Below are 24,369 nucleotides of genomic sequence, written 5' to 3' on the forward strand. Positions count from 1 at the left end.
CTACAGGGCTTGTAATCGCCATACCGTCGCTCCGCCTCTCTCTCCTGTGTCTGCATGATCTCAAAACCGGACGAGTCCCATGGGTGGACTGAGACGACGCCTAGGATGCGGCTGGGCCCTTTATCGAGCCTTTGGATGCCCCGGCATACGTGGCTCTCAGATACGGAGGAGCGGATCGATAGTGGGGGGGGGGGGGGGGGTGCTTCCCGAGGGCTGTAGAGATGCCACTGTTGTTGCAAATCGGGGAGAGTGAGCGGCCGGCTTTCCTCAATAGCTTGCTGAATGAAGTACATCAAGGAGGTTCTTAGTTTGAGCATCAAATGAGCAGGTCCGTTGCAAGATATCACTATCTCTCCGACGTGGAACAAGCGACTCACATAGTAGCGTAAAAAGGTGGTGCTCGTCGGCGATCTGTTTCTTTTTCGTTGTAGGAAGCAGTTCACCAAAGAGAAGCTTGCTGTACGTGAGGCAAGACTGACAGTCGGTTCACATCCCTCCGTGCCGAAAAGGAGGGATGAGGCCAGCGAGCCATTTGTGGGGATGCGCGGGCCTTGACCGCCCGAACCTAGACGCATCTTCCTGTCGAAGTGGACACCAAGCCACCGTAGAGGCTGGCTGATAGCCTGCCCTCTCTGCTGTGGTGATCGGGTGAATGGTAAGGACGTCGTGGACCACCACAGGTCCGTGGATCTCGCCCCGTCGGGTGACGTGCATCACCTCGATCGTCTCCGGGGCCCTGCAGTAGTAGTTCGGCTATATAGAGGAGGGCAGAAGCGGGGATAGGGACGATTCCTGGGTGGTACCACAAGTGACCGGGCCGTACCGTGACCCTATGGGTGCCAAGGCCACCGCGATGGTGCAGGCCTCGGCCACCATGGAGACGGTCTGACCCCATGGTAGATGTCCAGTACCTAAGAACCGTGACAGGGGTCATACTACAATCATAGGTCGCGTTATATCTACCTGGGACCGCAGAGTGGAGGGCTTCAGCTTTCTCCATGCTTCTCTCAATAGGGATTTCGTCAACAAGCAGGGGAGGAGCCAGAGACGTGGGGCGAGCTTACGCCAGGTGATAATCTTGCAAAGCTCAAGGAAATATTTCACCGCATCAATGGCCGATCTCAACGATGATTCTCCGGGACATGCGCTCGGCAGTGCGCACTTCGGTGAGGAACGACCTCCGGGCCGCCTCCGTAGAAGCCCCTCGCTTATGGCAGCGTACCTTGACGTATTCTTTGGGCGAGGTTTGGCAATGGGGCGGGGCCATCAAGGTGGTGCATTCTTTCGCTTCTGTCTGACCTTCCAGCGGCTTCAATACGCGGCGGAAAACGCTTTCGAGCTTTTCCGCGAGGCATCGATCTGCTCCCCGTCCCGCTTCAAGGCCCCAGGTGTCCGGCAGCGAGGTAATTTCGTGATGAAAGAGGGCTGAAAAATGCGGAAGGGACTCCTCGGGGACTCGGTGGTGAAACTGGTGGAGGGGGTTATCGCCTCGGTCTCCGACGCTGTCCAAATGCGAACCTTCGCGACCTAGACCGCCTGGCGAGCTGCACACCTTCGCTTATACAACCTCATTGGCTGCGTCATGCTGAGCAGTACTGGCATTTCCTGTCTAGAAACCAGCCGAAGATCTAGGGCGAATTCCTGGGGTACATCGCCCAAATTGTCTCACACGGAAAAGAGAAAAAGAAAGGAAAAGCGCATAGGTAGTAAAACAAATAAAGGGAGGAAATATCCGACCAGACGCTACTTATCCACGGGACATTAGCCCTATTTGCACAAAAGAAGTTGTACCTGAAGTACGGACCGTAGACGCGGCGATTTCATCCATATAGGTAGGTAGGGAGAGAAGCGTGGCAGAACCACCGTATTTCAAATCGGCTCCACCCCGCACCCACCTCCGAGGACACGTATAGAATACGTGCCTACCCAGAAAAAGTAGTCTCCCTAAGTTAGTTCTCGTCTAGCATCATATCGAAGAGCTTCGGGGACTCCGATGCCTATGCCACTTGACCATTCTAGAGGTGTCGAGTCGGCAGGAGAATTCCTCTTGCGTATTATCTCTGGAACCTTGTGCGTGGGAAAATTGAGACGTGGCCACTGGTTAGATCGAAGTCCGACCGGCAGAACAACCACCAAAATACCAAAATATAGCTAGGTACCTGAGTCGAACCATTGGCGGAGATAAAGCAGAGAGAGGTAGGCTTCAGGAAGTGGACCACACTACATGGAAATATATGCATGCACCATGGAGAAGCACTGCGCAGTCGCAGTTCCAATCAAGCCAGTTCATTTTGATCGCAGGCGTATTGGCTAATTTTCTAAACAATGTTATGTGCGTACGTGTCCGTGTAAGAAGCCCGTTTGGGAAACGGAGGCCACGATCGGTATCCGGTGTCACGACCTGAGATGTATTCGTCCAATTGGAGATATCATTGCAACACCCCTTTTTCCTGCTATTTAATTACATTTCCGGGTTCCGGCCCTACTGTATTTCCGATGCTTGGCGAGAAGCATCGGATCATCTATAGACCCGGTTTCATGCAGTATTCGTAAGCACAATGCTTGACATCCAGAGTTGGTCTTAGTTAAATTCGATCTTTGCCTACATCAGTTGGCGCTACCATATCTTTCTGCACATAGATACGCCTAGCACTTCAAATGCGGTCATCTCCGGTAGCTAGATACATGCAGCAGATAAAGGCGCACTTGTAGAAAGTATTCATAGCACGTGGTTGGAGCGTGAACGACAGCTCTGAGGTATTCCAAAATTGCGACCTAAGGATCTGGGGTCGCCGCTTGGACAGAAAGCGCCTATGGTAACCTGCATTGGCCCCTTCATTCCCTTTGTCCTGCTCTAGATCACAACCCCACTTTAGGACTACGCCATCACCACACTTCGCCGAACAGATAGTCATGTATTTCGCGTGGATATTTCCTTTCTATATGTCTTCAAACGGCAATTTTTTTTATGAAGTACCCGTTGGCCTTTGTTTTATCTAGAAGCACATATGTAGGCCATTGTTTCCACATAGGTCCCCTACTTCATCCTTGTTCCCCCGGTCGAAATCTGTTTTCTTTTCTTTCGAAAAGAAAAAATATAAAATGGATGTAAGTCTAGTTTTCATCGCATTTGTCTATAGATTGTGGATCTTTTATTTCATATTGAAAGACAAAAGGGGCTTCCAACATTAATGCTCTAATGGGAGGCACTCTCAGACTCTTCTCTTTTAGTCGCTGGGTTGCCGAAGAGCGCCGCTACAGTACCGAAGCCCTAAAAGAATTTGAAATACCAAATCCTTCTCCCGAATGCTACGCTTCACGCGTATGCGGTACATATTCACAGTGAAGAAGGTGCTCTTTGCAGATAAACACCGTAGAATGTCGCACAAGCTGGACTTAACTCGTAAATATATTGCCAAAGGCTCAGGAACGCGTTATTGTAATATAGGAGGTTCATGGTACCAATACCTAAGGCATCTGATTACTTCACTTGATATACGTTCCCACTATGTTGAAATTACACGATGAATGACGCTACGGAAGCATGTATGTCAAGGCCAACGAGGTGGTTTAGGTCTGATCTCTCTCTCATGAGAGAGGGATCCTATTTAATGAGAAGCATTTCTCCTGAACTATACTCTACATGGTAGGTCAATGCTGATCATGAGCTTCATGCTTGGCGAAGTAGGCATTTCATGCCTGGAGATGCCTGGAGATGCCATGAATCTCAACACACTATATATAGCTGCAAAAGTACTTCCTTCTTAGGAGTAGAGACATAAATCATCTCGTTTAGAGACCCTCTGTTTACATGTTCATTTCTCTCTCTCTCTTAAAGTAACGAGTCGACGGACTTCGGGACCGGCTTCGTCTCTATAAGCCGGGCATAGCTTCATTTTACAACCAATTTTCATCTGTCTCACAATTAGCACCCCGACAAGATGTTATGACAGACGCACCGCTCGATACCACCGACCAAAAGCCGAAGCGAGAACCGTGGGGAGAAATCCACCGCCGGGCCCTTCATCACAATCAATGTGACAAATAAAATGAGACGCTCTGAATTCACATCTGAGCATAAGGCATACCTAGCAATCAATCAGGTATAGCTTATATATACCCAGCCATCCATTTCTTCCTTCTTCGTCACCGCTCCCTTCTCTATTCCCCCACAGAGCCTCTAGCCTCACGGAGGCGACTAGGGTGCCAATATCACCGCCGTGCCTCGTTAACAGGCACCATGGTACCTCCGACTTCACCGGCAAGAAAATACACTCGGTCGAAGATCAAGCACGAGCCATTACCCTCATGTGACATTTGCATCTATGCTGTCAGGAGGAGCTACGTTTAATAGTAGAAACTACTGAATTTTTGAAGATGTTTATTCGTGGATATTTGTTAGTCTACGTGTATGCCTCCATAGACCTGTTACCACTTGAGGTAAAAAGTAAGCCTCAATTGACATAAAACAGAGTGAAAGTCGAACCCAACGTGGTAGTACTGTACAAGCACAAGGATACGCGAAGCCATCCGAAGCTCTTGCTATATATATGGCTGATGATGCAACCATGGAGAGAAATATATCCGCCAACATGCCAGCTCGTATACTCGAAGCCTGTATGTCTATGCATAGTTATGCGGTTCAACTCTAAATTCTTTCCACGGGACAGTAGAGGGAAGAGATAACTAAAGCTACGAACAACATCCAAGAATTCTTATAAAAATCTTCCTATTCGCATGTGTTTTCCAAGATCCTTTCTTCTCTTGTGTCTTCTTACTTCTTTTGAAGCTCAATTGTAGAGCTATTTATCCTTGCAATGGCCTCCCATGTCAACGCATCTGTATATCCTCGCAAGAAGCCAAGGACTGATTTCCTTGCGAATGCTCCAGGGTTAACCATTCTGGTCGTTCTGAAAAGAAGGCCTTCCAGGCCTATCACATTCCGCAGTAATCGAACCCCGTTGTGTTATTGATGTAATCCTCGTAATTCCAAGATTACAACCTCAATGTCAGTGCAAGCGCATAGTCCAGCCCATGGGAACATTTCCGAGGCCTCAATAATCCACAGGCAGACGCAAGGTGGCAGTATACAGTAGGGAATCCTTGCATCATAGATCCAAGGCTAAAGAGGGAAAGACATTCACTCCTTGGAGGATGTAGAAGCCTCAAGTGGGGAGTCCATGGAAAAATGGTCCAGGTGATGGGCTTTGTCCAAGAGGAATCTGATATCTGATATCTGTCGTGTAGTCGTGGCCGACTCATGAAGATTCCTGCCTAGTAACGAAAAATGAACAAAACAAAAAAAAGAGAAAACAAAGTAAGTCCATTCTCGGACATGTGTACGGAAGCGGCCTAAGGGAAGGATTTGCGTTCAAGGTGGTTTCTTGAACACTGATCCAAACAGGGGAAAGAAAACACCAGGGTTCCACCAGCCAATCATCCCCACCAAGTGCATGTTCCATGCCACACACGCTCACACACCTAGGGGAACTCGAAAAAAAGCCGGGTGGCTACCCTGGCCACATTTCAAACTCCCTTCATCTCCTGATCGACGAGCGAGGGACAAGATGCTAAATATTTCAACCGAGGTGATCAGTAGATTGAGAAATTGGTGCAAATTCGTGTGCGAGTCTGGTAGACGTGAACCGTCGAGTCTGGTCGTATGTCATCCAGCGAGAGAACTAGATATTAAGATATGGTTAGCGAAGAGTGCACTTTAAACAATCTCAAGCCAAGACAGACAGTTGCAATCCGCACTCCAAGCCACAAGCATCTGTGTCTCCTAGGGAGCATTGTTGATGGCTCCTCAATCAATGATCTGTCATCCTCTACAGCCGTCTCATCGAAGAATTTCGCAGGGTAATAAAGCCGGCTCCAAGTTTGTCCTCTAATCAAAAAGTCCTCCGGTAGCTGTTGGGAGGTTGTGTCGTCGATTCGGGGGAACGATTCATCTTCAATCGTTGCAATATTAGTGTCGGGCCGGAGTAAAGTGTTTAGGTAGTTTGCGAGTATCGACCATGGAACTAGCGGCTCGAGTCGTTGGATAGCTGCTGGGTGGAGTGTGAGGCACCACACGAACGCCATGGAGGCATGCACGGTTGGAAGCATGTTCGGGTCGCCGGCTTGGCCAAGGATTATTATCAAGGTGTGAAAAGCGAGAGAGCTCGCGCGGAATGCAAATTGGGATGAGAAGTCGATGTGTGGGTGGTTATTTGGGCCATTGGGCGCCGTAGTAGCCGCCCACTGCCTCGAGATAGCATAAGCATCTGCTGTGGTGTTTCCATCGTAAGTGAACTCTGTAGCAAAGGCTCCATCTTTATCGCCATACTGAAAGATCGCAGCGATATTACAGGATGTGATAAAGACGCCTTGCTGTCCCTCTCGGCCTAGCCGGCTAACCTCCTGGCGCAGATTGGAAAGGAAGAACTTCGACCGAGCAAGAAACTGCTCAACTGGCATATGCATAAAAAGAGCACCATGAGCAGCCACAAAAGAAGTGATCAGAGTGTGTCTATCAGCCGGTGCACTCAAAATAGGATTGAACAGCCGGACCATGCTCTCCCGCGCACCTGAAAATGGGCGCACATTGATCAATGCTTTCGTGCAGTAGAAGAGCTGCTGCAAAGTATCCGGACGAGACAACACGGCAAGATGGTGCTGAATTCGACCAATTTCAGGACATTGACCAGTATCCTGATTGTACCAGTACTTCGAGACCCCTGCCCAAATGTCTCGGTCCGCAACATCGGTATCTTCCACTGCCATACGATACCGCGCTAGGTCACCTAGGCACTCGATCCAGGTTCCCCTAAAATGCGGGACGCTCTCTAGAAGGAGTGTCATCATTGAATACGAGAGGTATATAAAGGCTAACATGTGATCTAGCGAGGCAGGCAGTCTTTTGCGCAACAGTTCCAAGCAGGAATGAATCCCATAGCGCCACATGCGAGTAGGCATAGCATACTTCTCAGCAAGGTGCTTCACGACCGGACTGGCTGCTGGATGCTGTGAAGTGAGAAAAAAGTCATGATGTTCGTGGAGCAGCATTCGGTGTAGCGAGATGACCGTTTTCCACTGATCCTGTGACAATTCCGTTATTGGGGCCATTTGCGAGAGATTCCTGATCACTTCGATGCACTTTTTCTCCACTATGACCAGCCCGGCGTAGATTTCTCTCACTTCATGAATGAGATGTTCCTCGGCGATGGGGTTAGTCTCCAACTGTCTAATCATTTGCTGGTTTTCTTCCTGAGGAATAGCCGCAGAGTCCACCTTGCTCATGTCGTGTTCGAGTGACCTCTGGGCCTGATACTGTGGGCTATCGTGAGCCCCTTGGAGATCAGCAGCCATTGTGTTGTAACCAGCAGTAGGACCTGAGTGGGATCTGCCCAACTCGGAACGCGGTGCATGGTTGCATGCTGACACTTTTTTCTGTCGGGTATTTTGATCAATCTTTGCTTGTTTCTGTATATCCTGAGGCACAAATTCTCCCGTCGGGGAAGCTGACCCTAACAAGCGCTGTTGCGTTTCCATAGTGCCAATTATCAGGCTACTATGGCGGGGGTCTTCCTTTGAGTGCCGTGGGTTTTGGCTAGTGAAATTCCCCGTGCCCTTGTTCTCCGGTCGGGAGGAATTTCCTGAAGTGCGGCTCTGATATTCGTTGACTCAATCTGGTGCGAATTGAACCTCCTGATAGATTTAAAGCAATGAGTTTAAGACAGTGGTAGAGAATAAGACCCCTTACCTGGTGACGTATAAACAACTTCCAATATTGTAGCCAGTCCTTTTTACTGACAATTTCAATACAACCAAGCTCAGTTTGCGGAATCAAAGTATATAATTGGCCTCCAATAGTACAATGTAAGCTGACGCTTGATTACAGACTTTTTAAATGAATAATGTGGGCTTTATAGGGGTCGGAGGCAGCCGGCCGTCTACCACCAGCCCATACACCCGGGTGCTCGAGATCACTTTAATTACAGTACCTTTTTTTTCAACTTATCCTTTGTCTCAGTCTATCTGACCCACTCTCTTTATAGGCAGCCTCATTTAACAGGGTGCCTTCGATGATTGGTGTTTCTACATCGGCCTAACAACCAACATTGACGTACACATGTCAACCACGGAAATCACCCATTATTAGCCGTAAAACTCCCGTTCACTCAAGCTACTAGAGCCAGTGGCTTTTCAGATAGCATGTATCCCATAAAAGACGCCCGTAGACATTCATTCAATTGATATTGAAGCGTACAAGCAAAGTAAGCTGAACTGGCCAAATCAAGTTAATATAAAAATTACAGCACTGCCCACATCACGCATTCACCCGGGTATTTGTTAAAAAGGGCAACTACTAGGCTGTCATGTAAGAAATGGCGGGATAGTGGGTGGAAACTCTCCCTATCACATTTCTAGGAGCGGTGAAGTAATATCAAAACCCGCAGGGCAGACCGGACAAGCGCAAACTTGATCGAGAAACTTGTCAACTCAGCCCCCTTGTATAATATTTTTGACAAAGGCTGGCTTCCACAATCCTCTAGGCACCCAGTTGTCTAGACAATATACATGAAGTGTGGAAAGCGAAGTAGGAGTTTACGTCAACCTTTGCCCGGGTGAATTTTGAATTTCTTTGTACGGCGTATGTGGGAGATCCGCCTTTCCGCCAAGAATAGCCTCAGAAATGATAATCCTACATTGATTCCACATCTACCATGCGGTAGTTGCTGTCTTTTCCTGGCCTTGGGCAGGGACGATGGGAATTGTGACTTCCAGAATTATGAGCTTCGATAGGGTGCTTTAGATGGGCCTACTTCTGCTGGTTATTTCCACACTCGTCGGATGTGCGAGAGTCGAATGAATAACTGCCGCATAAGAGCTTTCTGAAGTTCCCGTGCTCCATAACCCAAGACGCATTACACCTAGGGCTCAAGTCTCAGTACTGTTACTCTGAATTCAATTTCCATCAATGATCATTTACGTTGCTTAGTGCTTTTGCATTGTATTGATGGCTTTTTTTCAGCTAAACACTCGCACTTCAGCTAGCTCCGAGGGCTTTCATGATAGCAGTCTCCCTCAAATTATTGGTAGTGGTAGGACCCGTAAGACCATACCCCACTTTCTACTGTCTTAAATTAAGAAGAGTCCATCAAATGGGGCTTACAGTAGTCCCTATTCCGTTGGTAATCCAACATCGAAGTCGTCTGTATTTTATTACACCTGGGTATCAACCCACGTTCATATTGTAAGTAGCACCTTCGGCCCCTAGGTTTTTTGTCGTACTACTTAGCTATTCTCAATACTTAGTCTAGATGTCAATCACTCCGACATTTGTTTCCCGTGGTATTGCACCGATGGACTACCTCCGCAGGTCAAAAACGGCTTATCTCAATTGGTCGGATACAATAAAATTTTTGACACTGGACCGTAAGCTAGTGAACTAACATTAGTTAGTCCCAATTCCATGTCGGTTTATCATCCTTCTACGCCCCTCGTCCATCAGGTTATGAATGCCCTTGTACATGAAGCAAGCGAATGTTAGCTGAACACCACAATCTCGTATCTCGTCCTACAGACCCGCTAAGAACCACCGTCCTCTCTAGAACCTTTTGACCTTTTGAACTCGTTTCGAGGGTGTTCGACGCACTTTCGACATCTTTAAATTCGAAGTTTCCCCCTGGGACTAGTATCCACCATTCTGATGTCTGGCAAAGGAAACCCCCTTTTTGTCAATCTATCTGGGAGGATAATTTGCTTGATAACCTCTACCGGTCTTCGAGCTCCGGTGTGACTGTTGATGTTAGTCAGTTAATTCACACCACATTCTTCATCTTCGGGGGAGGGAGCTCACCAGTTATATGAAGGAATGCTGGACCCATCCCCAGCAAACAAATGCCGGATCATTCGATATAGATCACACCCAACAATCCTAGGCCTGTCATCTTCCTCCTCGCCTCACCGTTTGGCCAGCCTGGTCTTGACCCCGCGCCTGCGCACCACCCTCCTCATCCTTTAGGGCAGTACCTTCGCCGGAAAGAGCATCTGTGCACTCAAATCACCACACAAGTAGGGATCGAACTCCAAAACTGCGTTGTTAACGGCCTCACAATCTGCACGCGTGATGGCCAGGGGCCGGGATGAGATAGAAGTCACAAGAAACCTGAGGTGAATACATTTGCGAATCCAATCTCACTGCTGAGCTAACTCGGCGTTTTGCGTTTGACGAAGCTATAGATCAGGAAATGCTCGGTTTTCTACGCGCAGAGGTCAACAATACTGTCCGACATAGCGATTACTAGGCAAGTCGAACCCGATACCAAACACATTCCTTGAATACAATGAGAACAAGCACCATGAGCTCGAAGCTTGCAAATGACAAAATCTCGTGCCAGTGAGATGTCTGCGACGCCACTGATCCACGAAGAGCGAGAGCTCGCTATCACCTAGATACATGCGGTGCGAACCGCATCAGCGATCGAATCAATCACACCTACCAGAATGCAAGCTATATATCCGAGCAACGGCAATAACCCTGTGATGGCCAAATCCCACGCTTACGAATCTTCCAGCCCGCTTTGCATTCGTTCAAGTGGCGTCGGACACGGTACAGTCGCTATCCACAACCACCATACAACTTACCAGTCGCTCTATTGACTTGGGAATTCATAACACAGCAATTACGCTTTTTTTCGCTGCCCCTAAACGTCTAAGAATAATGATTGAAAATTCGCTGGGCGCCAAAGGACGCTCGGCAACCAAATACAATGGTTATATCAACCCCGGTGAATACCTGATACTCTACCGCTGGACCGAATCACATTACATAACATAGGTACTTGATGTGGTAGATATCGGGACAAGGCACCCAACCTGACGAATTGCAGCAATATCATGCAGCTGCAGCTAATCTACGACCGCCTGCCTTCTTTCCAACATGACGGTGTGCTCTATAGCTATACTCAATAAAACACCAATTCTAAAGCCAAAATCATTGGCTTGGACCGGATATTCATTGTCCTGTTGCCAATGTAAGCGTGATGAAGCCGTTCGATATCGCGACGAAGGTACGCCGATGGTCTACTATACTTTGCACCCTATCATTCTCCCAATATATATGACGATTCGGCTTACTTGGCGCGTATATTTATGTCGGAAGGAGATCGAGACCCAATACATTTGGTAGTCACGGGCACAGAGTAGGTTCTTTGACGTGACATGTTATATTTTTGGTACTGTGATCTAGTGTGCAATGTCCTGCAGCATAGTCAAATTTGGAGTCGTTACTATGCAATTTGCCAGAGTAGCAATGATATTGTCATACATAGTAAGGGTTATATTCTATGTCCTAGCCATTGAAATGTGGGTTTGGTATTCAGAAAGGCCACTTCCTAAGGACGTTAAAAATTCCAAACTTGTTTGAAGAATTCCGGAACACCCATGTCAGATGCAAGGCGCTCGACATTCTTCGTAAAACACTCGCCTGCTATGCCACGTCTGCCTGACTACGCCTTTCAGACAACTGCCACAGTTTCAGAATATGCCTCTTAGTTGCATCTGCCAATTTGCCTCCAACGGGACCGCGCTTTGCTTATTTGCCTCCAGGGCGAGGTTCGGAAGGGTTCAGTTGTGGTAAACAGATCGATTGATACCCGCAACGGCTCATGGTGGTTGAAGGATCAGCACGGTCCGGTAAATCGCAGCTGAAATCTGGCTCGTGTATTGACAAGGGCGTGTATGGAGTAAGGCATGTAGTGGAGTATTGAGGTCTTCGAGATCGAGCGTATCGGGGATCGGGGTGCTTTCAGCTAATTCATTGGTATCTCCTCACGAAGGCGAAGCCCCACCTCTGAGGTAAAACATCTAAGTAGGAGACTTATGCGAGATCTAAGCTGAGATTTGCTCATCGGGAGGTACTCAATCGGGTTCGAAAGGGCGTTGGTGAGCCCACGCTTGAGTAGGGGCGAGTGTAGGAGTGGTTTCGTGTCCTGCTGAGAGCTCTGCCTGGCGTAAATTGCCTCAAGCTGAGTTTGACCGGCGGGCGAATACCCCAAACACACGGACACCAATTTTCCAGACGAGAAAGCCTCGTCCACTGAAAGTGCCCCAAAAGAATGTTGTTACAATTGAAAGGAGAAGGCGTCGGCAATTTCTGCACAAGCAATTAATGTACCGTGGAAACCAAGCAATAAACAGAGATGATTATGTTATCTTGAATAATGGGAGCGCAAAGTTCCTGTATCAGTTCGCTTTTATTTTCCCTTTTCCTTTCCTATTTTCAGCGTTGATACCAATTGACAGTCTTCTGCCATCGAAGTCGAGTGGTCTCGTTGTTACTCTAGGGCTGGAGAGCACCCTGGAGAGGTTCCGAGATAAGAGATCCTTGAGATTCTTTTAAGTTATTCTTTACAGTGGAACACCTGTGGACCTAATGCCCTATAATTTGGCACTTCTCCAGCCATGATTGCAGAAGGCCCGGGGAGACTAGAAGAACTAACGGCGGATCAGGCTTGGTGCGGCTTTACTACACGGCGCATTCTTCCAAGCCACCGGTCAGCTCATTTGTATAGTAATAGAAATACGAAGCCCTACGCACAATGATGCTGTCTTTCATGATGCTGGGAAAGTCAAGGCGAGCTCCGGTAACTGTAAACAATGTACATAAGTTGGTTGGCTTGACGGATCTGTTGCCATTTCACTGAGATATGTACACATTGGTATTGCCAACAGCGTGGTAATTGGTCAAGTCTAATAGAAGCTCCTAGCAATGTATCTCTTAGTTGACTGTAGCGTCAGATTTAGGGAAAGAAAATGCAACACAGATGGAAATTCCTTGTACCTAGAAGTATAGGTTGGTATAAATAAATGGTGTAGTAGAGTGTCAGCAGGGAGAAGCGCATAGAGCTATTGGTAATATAGCTAAAAATGCAAAATAAAAGGCTAGTTAGTTATTGTATTTCGAGCATAGTATCAATAATTTCTAGGTCAAGGAGTTGGTTGTTGATGGTGATGTTCCCCACAGTTTATTCAGGTGTACACAGCAACATGGCTACAGTAGTTTCTCTTAGGTGACACTTATGATACAGAATCACAAGGAAACAACATCACATATCTCAATGAATACGTATATCAGTTCTTCACCCTCTACTCTAAAGTGGGATCCCGCAAATGCTCACGTGACCGGGCGTTTTACCACGCGTGCGCGACGCGTCCCCAATCGCCGATTGCCCTCGATAAACACAACTGCCTAGCCACACATTATCCCTTACACCCCACAACAACGCGCCTGCTGTGGCCATGACAACTGAAGTCCAACAACCTCGGCTCTTCGACCAGTATTGCCTCGGCATTTTATGCTCTAAAAATCTCTCCCGAGAATACGTGGAGCAGGTATGTGTTGGCCTATCACTCGCGCATGATGCACTCAACTAACATGACTCGTTAGCTTGCGACAACACTTGAAGAGCATGGCGGCGAGTCTTTGATTGTCCAGCCTGGGGCCGAGGTCCCTAATGTGGCTAGGTTCAGCCATTTGATCTCCAACACGATTGATTTTGAGGCCTATGATACTACTCCCCGTAGTGAAGGGACAATGGGTCAGCAACTCACTGGCAAAGAGTAAGCTGGCCAATCCTCGTCAATACAGCCCCGATCCTCGTCTCTTTATGAACGACGTGGTGGTTACCTGCGGCGACATACCTGCGAAGGATAAGGATGCGATAATCGGCGGTGTGGTGGCGAAGCGTGGACTATACAGTCCGCGAACCTCTCACATGGTCACTCACTTGGTGGATCTCACGGCCGATTCGGACAAGGCGCGCATGGCCCAGGCCAAGAAATTAAATGTGAAGATTGTTCTACCGCATTGGTGAGTGTTGCTGTTGCTGTGGCTTTCAACGAACCTTGCTAATTTGAACCTCGATAGGTTCGATGATTGTCTGAAACTTGGTCGGCGCATCGATGACTAATCCAACCATGCTGCCAACGCCATCCATCTCGGCACATACAACCGGTCAGCGGAGTGTTTTCGAGGGCAAAACCATTATGCTATCTCCGGATCTTGGAATGGTTCGCATCCACAGGAGTCTATTGAAGCTGTTCTGAAGCACGGCGGAGCTGAAGTGACATCAAAGATTGATACTGCAGATATGCTGATCTGCCGTTACCGAGAAGGCTTTGCCTACCGAACGGCGTCGCGGCTTAACATAAACGTTGGAAACCTCGCCTGGCTTTACCGGCTCGTGACATTTAACACATGAACATCACCTCTCAGGCGACTCCTGCACTACCCCGTATCTCGTACGGGTAATCCCGGATTCCAAGGACTGAAGATCAGTCTGTCCGATTATGTTGGTGAAGGAAGAATCTACCTGGAAGACTTGATTGCAGCCTAAGGTGCGGAATGTACAAAAACTTTGAAGCAGGAGAACACCCATTTGATTACTGCCTATGGAACGAGCGAGAAGTGCAACGCCGCAAAAAAACGGGGTCTTGAAGTCGTCAATCACTTGTGGCTGGAAGACAGCTATGCTAAATGGAAGCTGCAACCCGCTTCAGACGCGCGCTATAGCCACTTCCCTCTGCGAACCAATCTTGGAGAAGTTGCTGGCTAGACGCAACTTGACCGCAATGTTCTTGAGCGAATGTTTTTCTCATCCCAGGACACCACCCAAAGTCCACGGCACGCAATCCAAAGCAAGGACCAGAACATGGTTTCAGTGCAGGCTGCCCTTGAGAAAAAGCGGAAGATTATCGACGCTCAGATGCTTCACATGGCACCCCGCAGACTACTGGCAAATCACGTCGGCCCATACAGACGCCTACACGGTCTCGTATCATGTCTGAGGGCAAGGAAAAGAAGCCCCATCTTCAACTAGCAGTCGCCAGGCGAAGGACGCAGCAACTGCCCGACTACACGAGATTGCTCCAGATATCGCGCTTTACGACGCGCTTCACGGAATGGAAAAGAACTGTTTCGCCTTTCATCTATTCCAGCTATAAATGTCTGCCGCGAAGACTCTACGCCAGTTATATCTCACTCATTGAAACAATCAGAACTTGAGTCTTCAACTCCGCAAAGGCACAGTATTTTCGCAAAGGAACATGCTGCATTCTTCGATTCCGTCCACCCACTTTATGATGGAGAGCATTGACGAAGAATTCGTCCATTTCCGATATGGCCAGGGATACTTTGCGGATACGGATGCCATCCGTGAACAGTGGTATCCTCTTCTTAATGGTATGGCCTAGCATTTGATATTACTTGATTCATCTATACTGACTACCCTCTTTCAGGGGTTGCAGGAATAACTTATCTGGACCACGCCGGAACAACGCTCCGGGCCAAGTCGTTTATCGAATCATTCTTGGATGGTATACTATCCAGTCTCTTTGGAAATCCCCATTCCATGTCTGTATCATTACAGCTATGTACAGAGCGGACAGACGACGTGCGACTCCGAGTTCTCCAGTTCTTCAATGCAAGCCCGATGAGTTTGATGTGGTTTTTGTGGCAAATACGACAGCAGCTATTGGAGAATCTTTTCGAGATGACCCTAGGGGATTTTGGTATGGGTACTGCGTTGATTCCCACACTGGTGTGATTGGTGTTTGGGAACTCACGGATATGGGCTGTCAATGTTTCGATGATACCGATGTAGATGCTTGGATCTGTGAGCTAGGCACAGCTCAGCCGAAAATTCCTAAGCTGTTTGCCTTTCCAGCTCAACCTGACATGAGCGGTCGACGTCTCCCACTTCAGTGGTGCGAACAAATCCGTTCCGCTACCACAACGGAAGGAATGTATCCACCTTGCTTGATGCCGCCTCGATTCTATCAACCGCTCCTCTTGACGTAGGTGAAGCAGCCACCGCGCCGGATTGTACGGTGCTCGGTTTTTACCAAATATTTGTATTTCCTGATTTGGGGCCTTTGATTGTCCGGAAAAGCATTGCATCCGTACATGAGCGACGAAAGTACGGCACCCTTCCGTTTCACTGCATTGTTGCACTTGATGCCGCCCTAAAGACGCACAAACGGGTCATGGTCGAATATTTCTTCCCATACTGGGTTTCTTGCTCAGCGAGTCTGTGATCGAATCTCTGCATTGAGACACTTCAATGGCATGATGGTCTGTGAGAGTTACCAATCGAGCTATGGGGACCACACCCTCGAAGGTCCGATCATCGCTTTTTGATATGAGATACAGTCACGGCGAGTTGATCCCTACGTCCGAGGTAGAGAAGCTGGCAACGGTACGCAACATCCAAATACGTTCTGATTCTGTTTGCAACCCTGGAGTAACGGCAGCCTCGAGTATCCATTGTCAAAGAAGGATGCCGTCCCGCGGTAACAACAGTGTCAGGCGGAAGGAACCTGGAATACAGTCTGAGTGCGTGTTGAGGTCAAAGACGTGTTCTATAGTCTTTCAGGAGCATTCTGGTCTCTCTTTCATAGTTTCTCAGCGAATGTAGCATCTTCGTTGGGCAGAGCGGCACTGTTAAGAACTCACTATGTTATATCTTCCTAATAACTCAGGAGGACTAGAAGTGCTGAAAGACTATTATGCCTCTTTCTGCTGCCAATGCTTTAAGAAAGCAATGAGAAGAGCACACATCACAAGTGCAATAGTTTATGTAGGGCACGCCATTCAATTGCAATAATTTTATATCTCATGCTATCGACCAGTCCTGTATCAGAAACCGTGAGGCGACGAAGAAGCGGCGAGGCGGAAAAGGCAGAGGTGACTTATTCCTCGTGAAGGCGGCTTGCAGGATCTAAAGTGGTGGGCTCGTTTGCGATGATGCGATTATCACACGCATTTCGTGCAGCCGTCGTTGGGAACTAGAGGAGCACTTCTGTTAGCATTTCGAGGCTCAAGCGTGGAAATGCATGTGCGCTTACATACGTAACCCCAGTGCAGGCCGAGGAAAGGTTGTAAGTACGAGCTCTGTCAGTCACGTTGTATGTTCATGATCGCAATCATGACTCCTTGTGTCCCAAGCTGCAAGAGTTTAAGTGCAGAGCATTGTGGACCCAGTATATTCGACACGTAGTAACGGTCGACCATTGTCTACTGCCCGGACTATAGTGAGAGCTGTCTCAACGCACTTCCGAGCACAAGGGTGCTATAATTAAAGGTATGCGTTTCGATGTTTCTCTCATCAGGATTCGTGGAGCTGTTGCACTCGGAGGCATGCAGGTATAATCGCCCGATGGTTTGAGACCCTGTGCTGTACCACGGTCGCTGGCTCATTCGAGTTGCTTTAGTCGGATGGTCATCATATCCAAGCCGAGATGTCTGTTGGGGACAGCCTTGTTCATAGAAACATCTGTGATCGTGCGCAGGTAGGCTCATTTTCGTCGAATATGGTGGGATGTTGGCACTCTCGATTGACCGATGACTGAAGTGGACTGGTAGGTCGAAGCTGTCATGATGGAGATTAGCTAACTTGACACACACTTAGGACGGCATGTCAATCGTCTGTTATTGCGTTCAAGCCCCATACCTAGAAGTTGAAGTGCTGGTGGAACAACTCGTACCCTGATGGGCTCAAGTAACGCGCTGACGCCCCTCCTCTGGCTTGAAATGAAACCGTCCAGTGCAATAACGAAGAGAAATCAAAAGGCATTAAAATGTATTAGTTGTGGTGTCAGTCACAGACTTCAAAGCTAGACGAGGTAATCCGGGGAAGAGTGCGCCTAAAACTGATGGCAATAGATGAACCGAAATCTATTTCGCCTAAAGCAGCAAGCCCGCAGTACTTTCCCTCCCTTTGCCCAGACCTGCTTCCCACAACTCATTTCGTCCACGCAACTCGTGAAGTCTTCTTCTTGAGGGGCTTTCCCACCCCAGCCTCATATTTGACCATTCTTCAATGGAATCGATAGGCAAACCAAAACCCTGAATTTCGATTCACCCTGCTTCTGTTGATCGACCAGAATTCTTCCGAGTTACCCTACCCAGGAGAGGCCTAATTAGGGGCACTCGTATGAGCAGGACCTGAGCAGAGCTCAAAGCAAAGTCTCTAGGTAAAAAGATGTCAGTAATCACTCGGGAGTGAGCTCATGTTTCCTTTCCAACCGTTTTCCTTTCACCCAGCCTTCTTTCTTCCTTTGATCCGCAGTAAATTTCGTATGCATTGAACAGCGAGCTGATTAATTCCAGAGTCAGTCGGGACACAGTATACTTTCGGACAGTCCAGTCACATTCGGAAACAAACCACTCTAGTGTCCCTCCCTTAAGGCGCCCCGATGAGAGTTCAAGAATGCCCGTGAGGGCTTCCCCGTTCCTTTACAGTTATTTTTGTCAGTGATCCCAATCTAGCATTTTATTCTAGAGCTAATAACTCCATGTCATCCGCAGTTCCTTGTCTCAACGAGTCGAATCCAAGCACCGTCAGAAATCTCCTAGACAGAATGCCCGTGCATACGCGCTCAAGAATTGTCCTCTAGACCATCGGGTCTCCTTTTCGCATACAGCAAAATACAATACAAACTGGGGCTTCCCAGCGCCAAAGGCGGGGTTTCAAGTTTCCTAGTTTCTACCAAGAGATCGCCTGGCTATAATTCAGCGGAAAGGTCTCTGATAGAACGTCATGCTTGTTTCGGAGCTAGGAAAGCGGGTGCGTTCAGTCGTTGTGTTGCAAAGGTGGAAACCCACACAACAATGGATGGATCTGCCCCTCGGAAATACTCTACGTGATGCTCTGTGATTATAATGTTAATCGAAGGCTCAATCAGAAATTCATGGGCAGTGTGTTGAGATATGCCACACTGCCTGTCTGTCTCAGTTACAACTTGCTGCTGTAACCCAGCTGATGGGATGTTACTCGAGACCTTTTATGTACAGCTCTGCCACACTACCATGTTTGCTGTCTCACAGACTGAGACTCTGACTCCAGGTGCTTCATGACGGCCTTGATCAATTAGCATAAAAGCCTTCTCGTGAGCCTCGCTGAGAACGACTCTCTCACATGTCTCTCATGCCTAGTAGTTTTGTGTTTAAGAGTAATCGCACTGGTTGCGAAACTATTGGGGACAGCAGCCGAAAATTAGGCTGGGCCATTATAGGGGGAGCTTGTGCTTCATAGATCTAAGAGATGTGGCGTTGCTAGACTTGGAAAATAAATAAGGTTCCTGTTTAGTCCGTGTACATGTAAGAAAGGTGAGCTAAGAGTTGCCACCCACGGCCTTAGCGTATGGATTGGTCTTCCAAGTCTCCCAACGGTACCTCATTTGCAGCAGTCAAAGCGCGTCAGGATCACCACTTGCTGCTGGTAGCGGTGCTGTCTGGCGCGTAGGCAGTAACCCAATCACACCCGCATAACCCAGCCCTCATTCCGGCCCCACCACAACCAAGTTCGCAATGCCAGAACATGGAGGGGTGACCGCTCTTTGCATACACACGGTAATACTAGCGGTAAGATAAAGACGGATATACACTATGTCTCAAGGTGGCTTCAAACTTGTATTCATTCCCATTCCTCGATAAAACGATAGTTGTGTTTCCCGAGTTGATCCAGTATGGTGCTTCCCAGTCATGCTCCTACTTTGATGGAAGCATCTCCCGATATCTTCCTGTCAAAGTTGGAGATCCCTCAATTCTCTGTGCGGGATCGATGGTGGGAAGAAGATGCAATCGTCACGCTGCGGGCTTATGCCCTCAAGCCCATCCTTCAGGGATTCCGCTTCGGTTTCTTTCGCGATATGAAATCTGTGAAGTACATACTGGAGAGTCGCCCTCCGAGTGTACTCAATTCTTTCATCACTGCTTTATCAAACCCGCATGAGCCCTACCTTTCTGAACAGTCGAATTGCGAGAAAGTGAGAGAAATCCTACGTCGATTGATACTGCCCCTCCTCAGTTGACTTCGTGGAGCTGGTTTCCCTCTGCACAAGGAGATTTATCAAGCGCTCAAAGAATCGCCCTGGAAATCGAAGCGGAAAGTCACTTCCAATTTAGACAGATAGCTTTCGAAGACATTGTTCGCGCCGCCCTTGGGTATGAAGCACCATCAGTAGAATGGTTTCTTCAGCAACACAGGGCACTTGGGGCTCTTTTCCTGAAGCATATGCGGGCCTACCCGAAGGAAATCACCGTTTATTCAATGGTAGAGGAGGTTAGTGATCCAAGGTCCTCAGGACAATATACCTGCATATTCCCAGGCCAGCTGACTAAGTCTTAACAGCATCTTCGGACACTAAGTCCATTTGCTCATCAAACCCTTGCCCAATGTCTCATGGTCTTTCAACCTGACGGGGAAAACAACATGCCCCTGCCTGATACGCCCGGCTTTTCATTCATAGCAGGCCCCATTCAACAACTGTTCAAAGAGAACTCATGCAGCCTGAGAGAGATGTTCAAACTTCTGAGTGTTCTTGCTGCACGTTTCCAGCAAACATATACGCACTCCTCCACGATGAGCTGGACACAAGACTTTGACGTTTCCCTTCCGCATATATCTACCGAGGAATGAAAGCCTCTCTTGAAAGAAAAGCACCGCGTCGATGTATGTTCTTCTAGTTTTTTGACCGGAACTGGCCTCTATTAAACAATAATCGACTCTGTTCAAGTTACTACTTTCCATCTGGTATAGCGAATTTGATATTCGTTAAACGTTCTGTAGTTACTTGCTGGGCAAGCTAAGGCCATTCAAGTTCAGATTTCAGTCATAAAGTTATTCGAGCATATTTTGAAGAAGTATTCTAATATCAATGATAGAAACGGTACCCAGGGGCCCAGGCAGGAATTTACGGGCTATCCCATTTCATGGATGACTGTAGCCAAATCCAGTGTCCGAGTGGCTAGTCGAGGGAGAGCGGGTCGGATTCCACGCTTTTCCTCACTCCAGTCTCCCCTACTCGCCCACGCTTCATTTCGAGCTGAGCTTCGTCTGACTTTCAATCCAAGTCCTAGTACATTGAAAGAGCTTCTGGTGTGTTAAATCTACCCACCTTCCAAAGTCGTCCTACTTGCGACTATTGTGCTTTGATGTATCGCCCAAGAGGCGGGAATGAGGCCATGGCAACTCCAAAGCTAGCACCCTGTGGCCAAAATTACAACTGATAAACGCGGTCTCTCATTGTTCTCTACCAACTCCGAATTATCCTCCCCAAAACGACTATCACTAACCACCTCTCGACCAGCAGATCCCCGAAACGCCAACCGATATCCGAGGTCGCCCCACAGGGAATACATCGCACAGCGCAGCACTATGATTAAGTCCCGAATAGATGCTTGTATATAACCCTACCACCACTGCAGGTCGTGCAAAGCCTACGATAACAAGTTCTATATATAACAATGTCGCCATCGCTGAAGATAATAGTCATGGACCGAGAGTTCTGTACGGGCATGTGTGAGAATCGAGTATGCTTTGTGCTCAATGGATATATTACGAAATAGAGTCAATCTGTCATTATATCTTATGGGGTACTGTTATTTCTGAGGCTTCAGGTTGCGCGGACGAGGAGTTGAAATGTTCGTTTAAGTCAAGAGCAGCGCTATTGATCTGGAAAAGAAACCTGAGCAAGGCTTACATCTATGAAAAGAACAGCCACCGCAAATGATACTCTAAAACAAAGTGGTAGGAAGCGTACCGTCGACACCATGGGAAACCTCACCCAAGGGTTGAGCATGCCAGTTATTCCTCAAGCCGAACAACCTGTGGTCGTTTTCGAGACGTTCCATAACTATGCTGATGCTAACACGTTCCTGGGGAGACACTTGCCCGGTCGTTTCGCAATAGTCCATTACGAGCTTCATGGCATGTCGTGCCTGTTCAGCCGAAGGAGGTTCACGGACACTGATTGGAGAAACATCGTCCATGTTTTTGATTGCAATATTCCAGTTGATGCATTGCTGCTGGATCCGCATCGCTTCGCCAGTCTTTGTGCAAGGTTGATCTTGGGCAAATAGCATCTTGTTTTCCCGCTTAAATATCTCCAGCCAGTCCTTGTCCAATACTCCGCTGCCTTCAGTAAGACTGCAGGCGTCATAAAATGCACGCGCCTTATTCATGAGTATCTCGTCATTTATTGGAGTTTTGCTTCTTCGGTATTCCTTTACCAAGTTCGAAAGCGCCGTTTTAAGGTCAGGAACACGGCGCTTAGTTCGGTTTTCTGGAGACGGGCCCCGGTTGCTGATGGCGAGATATATCCCTTTCCGGCGCAATATCTTTGTAACAGTGCTAAAGCTTCATGTCAGAGTACGTTGGGGTACAAAAGGGTTGGACAAATATTCTTAGCTTACCTTCTTTCCACTCCGAATAAGGCTATCCAATTATCCGTGTCAACATGTTGCAATAACGCAAGTATAACATACTTACCTCCAATTTCAGCATGTGTTGCTGCATTGTTTTGTTCATGGTATAAACATATCCTTTGTCGGTATTCGTCGGTAAGCAGCCTATGAGGTGTTGATTTGGCAGCAGGGCTCTTGCGAGAGCAAGACGCCTGTGCCAGCGATGAGGGTAGGCTCGAGACCGGTGCTCGATTCGGGGAATGACACGATTCGTAGGTGCTAGACGAACTTATTGTGATGGGGGGCTGCAGTTGTGGTGGTACCAAGTAATTCATCGGGCGGGGCATCGTTCCATATGGCGGCGGTAATTGCATACCGTACATATAATCCGCTTCCGTAGGCATCCAGGTGTCGAGGTTCGGTGGTTTCATTGCAACAACCCATGAATGCTCAAAAATGTCGTCCGGAGACCGAAATGTTTCCGAGTCCATGGTTTCTGAGTTTTCCAGGGATGGCACCAGTCAGAACGATGTCTCCTTGAGAGGGAACGCAGCGCGTCGTTGGGATTGTTAATCGAATGAAGAATTATAACGAACAGACGAGTAATGGCGTACAGAGTGAGGTGAGAGACGAAGCCGCCAAAGCATGTGGGACACTCCCGCGAGATGCGTAAAAGACCTTTCTTCCTGGGCAAAGCTAGTGAGAGAAGCTGTCTATGGAGGACAGGCACACATTTAAGGTACAGATCACAGTGGACCCGGCGGGAGACACCGTAGTCTGCTCTTGCCCAGATAGATAACCGGAATTGCAGAGACAGAATCCAAATTCTTGGTACAAACCTTCTGTTTGTCCAAGTAGCAGATCAAATGATGCGATCCACCAGCGAGTTGGTCCCTATTGGCCACGCCAGCATACTAGGGCCTTTGTCGTGGCTGAAGCCGCCCCAGTGCCAAGGAAAGGTCAGTTACCTGGAGTAACTCGAGGCTTGGTTTCACAAGAAGAATGGGAATGTTACCCTGTACGAAGACTGTGTGTGGTAAACAGAGAGGGCCGCTCTGTCCTCGAACCGGTTCTACCCCCTGCCTGATAGCACGACACTAGTGGGGGTAATCCATGCGGTAATTGTTAGTACTATTCCCACTCAGAATATAGATGGGCCCCCAAAGACTGCTTTCAACCAAGGGGTCCGAGGTAGCCGACAAAGTCCGTGGTCTGAACCTTCCCTTCGCATATACTGTTGGGTCCACCGGCCGAGACATTTCACTGGTCACTTCGGGCATTAACTACGCAGCCATTTCCAGCTATTAAATAAAACTTGCAGGAATTTTACGGCATACCTCGTATTTACCAGGGGCTAGAGTCCGCCATATAGCAGGAAGTTCTCCGTCCACTCCCAGTTTCTGCACCAACTCACAGAACAAGACAAAGCCCGGTCTACTTTTATCCGCTGCCAGTTTGATTCCCCAGTGTGATCAGAAGAAACCCGCAAACACCTGGTGACGACGGTCGTACACCGTCCGCCACATCCTATCAGGAAACAGCTGGGATGGTGCTCTTTGCGGAGCATACAGTATGTTCCTTCCTTATCTAATTACTGAATTCTAACTTACTTTGTGGTTTTCAATCAGCATTCATCGCCAAGCATTGATCGGAACAACGTCGAACAGCCAGTAAATTGAGGTACCACCAGCATTCGCGCTACCTTCTGATTTAGCTACGCACTTGCCTCATATGGCAGCTAACCAATGTGCAGCCACAGACGGCTCTAGCAAGCCCATACAAATCGACGCTAGCTCGCAGGTATTTAACGGTGACGTTACCAATAGCAACGGAACTTGCGAAGACTGAACGCATAGGATCCAGGGTGGTTCCGTGAGAAAGAACACCAAGCTTTTCAACGGTAATATGGATCCAGAAAGTTTCATTGCGTTCTTCTGTAGGGACCGCTGATATGAATCGAACCACCTGGGTTTTCATTGGAGTGTTCAGAAGGCAATATTTAGGGTTAGAAATGTTCTATTCTACGAACATTTTTGTATTTGAGAATCGGGATGGGTGACAAGAATAAATCAATTCTTACGCTGAAAGCAAGGTTAATTTGCCAATCTGGAGCACTTTGCTAGATTTAGCCCCGT

General features: G+C 48.1%; 8 protein-coding genes across 8 annotated transcripts; 5 read left to right on the forward strand and 3 right to left on the reverse strand.

Annotated features, from left to right (window-relative positions):
• Nucleotides 1-565: 565 nt before the first annotated feature.
• Nucleotides 566-895, reverse strand: N7446_011949 (uncharacterized protein; the record flags this gene model as incomplete). The annotated part of the gene is made up of 1 exon (XM_058520691.1): nucleotides 566-895. The coding sequence occupies one exon, from the start codon at nucleotides 893-895 to the stop codon at nucleotides 566-568; it is 330 nt and encodes a 109-aa protein (XP_058366977.1).
• A 216-nt stretch (nucleotides 896-1,111) lies between these two features.
• Nucleotides 1,112-1,429, forward strand: N7446_011950 (uncharacterized protein; the record flags this gene model as incomplete). Its single annotated transcript, XM_058520692.1, has 1 exon — nucleotides 1,112-1,429. The coding sequence occupies one exon, from the start codon at nucleotides 1,112-1,114 to the stop codon at nucleotides 1,427-1,429; it is 318 nt and encodes a 105-aa protein (XP_058366978.1).
• A 4,093-nt stretch (nucleotides 1,430-5,522) lies between these two features.
• Nucleotides 5,523-7,533, reverse strand: N7446_011951 (DNA/RNA-binding domain; the record flags this gene model as incomplete). Its single annotated transcript, XM_058520693.1, has 2 exons — nucleotides 5,523-5,681; nucleotides 5,743-7,533. The coding sequence occupies 2 exons, from the start codon at nucleotides 7,531-7,533 to the stop codon at nucleotides 5,580-5,582; spliced, it is 1,893 nt and encodes a 630-aa protein (XP_058366979.1). The 3' UTR covers nucleotides 5,523-5,579.
• Nucleotides 7,534-13,287: 5,754 nt separating this feature from the next.
• N7446_011952 (uncharacterized protein) lies at nucleotides 13,288-13,958 on the forward strand (the record flags this gene model as incomplete). The annotated part of the gene is made up of 4 exons (XM_058520694.1): nucleotides 13,288-13,380; nucleotides 13,436-13,608; nucleotides 13,637-13,858; nucleotides 13,916-13,958. 4 exons carry the CDS (start codon nucleotides 13,288-13,290, stop codon nucleotides 13,956-13,958), a joined length of 531 nt encoding a protein of 176 aa, XP_058366980.1.
• Nucleotides 13,959-13,965: 7 nt separating this feature from the next.
• Nucleotides 13,966-14,603, forward strand: N7446_011953 (uncharacterized protein; the record flags this gene model as incomplete). The annotated part of the gene is given in 3 exon segments (XM_058520695.1): nucleotides 13,966-14,058; nucleotides 14,073-14,231; nucleotides 14,415-14,603. The coding sequence occupies 3 exon segments, from the start codon at nucleotides 13,966-13,968 to the stop codon at nucleotides 14,601-14,603; spliced, it is 441 nt and encodes a 146-aa protein (XP_058366981.1).
• A 523-nt stretch (nucleotides 14,604-15,126) lies between these two features.
• On the forward strand, nucleotides 15,127-15,593 carry N7446_011954 (uncharacterized protein; the record flags this gene model as incomplete). Its single annotated transcript, XM_058520696.1, has 3 exons — nucleotides 15,127-15,229; nucleotides 15,286-15,363; nucleotides 15,427-15,593. The coding sequence occupies 3 exons, from the start codon at nucleotides 15,127-15,129 to the stop codon at nucleotides 15,591-15,593; spliced, it is 348 nt and encodes a 115-aa protein (XP_058366982.1).
• A 3,922-nt stretch (nucleotides 15,594-19,515) lies between these two features.
• On the forward strand, nucleotides 19,516-20,468 carry N7446_011955 (uncharacterized protein; the record flags this gene model as incomplete). The annotated part of the gene is made up of 3 exons (XM_058520697.1): nucleotides 19,516-19,815; nucleotides 19,857-20,111; nucleotides 20,181-20,468. 3 exons carry the CDS (start codon nucleotides 19,516-19,518, stop codon nucleotides 20,466-20,468), a joined length of 843 nt encoding a protein of 280 aa, XP_058366983.1.
• Nucleotides 20,469-21,565: 1,097 nt separating this feature from the next.
• N7446_011956 (uncharacterized protein) lies at nucleotides 21,566-22,725 on the reverse strand (the record flags this gene model as incomplete). The annotated part of the gene is made up of 3 exons (XM_058520698.1): nucleotides 21,566-22,181; nucleotides 22,244-22,265; nucleotides 22,320-22,725. The coding sequence occupies 3 exons, from the start codon at nucleotides 22,723-22,725 to the stop codon at nucleotides 21,566-21,568; spliced, it is 1,044 nt and encodes a 347-aa protein (XP_058366984.1).
• Nucleotides 22,726-24,369: the final 1,644 nt, after the last annotated feature.

Source organism: Penicillium canescens, assembly GCF_028828765.1.
Source record: "Penicillium canescens strain IBT 15451 chromosome Unknown utg000009l_segment0_segment0, whole genome shotgun sequence".
Taxonomy (NCBI): domain Eukaryota; kingdom Fungi; phylum Ascomycota; class Eurotiomycetes; order Eurotiales; family Aspergillaceae; genus Penicillium; species Penicillium canescens.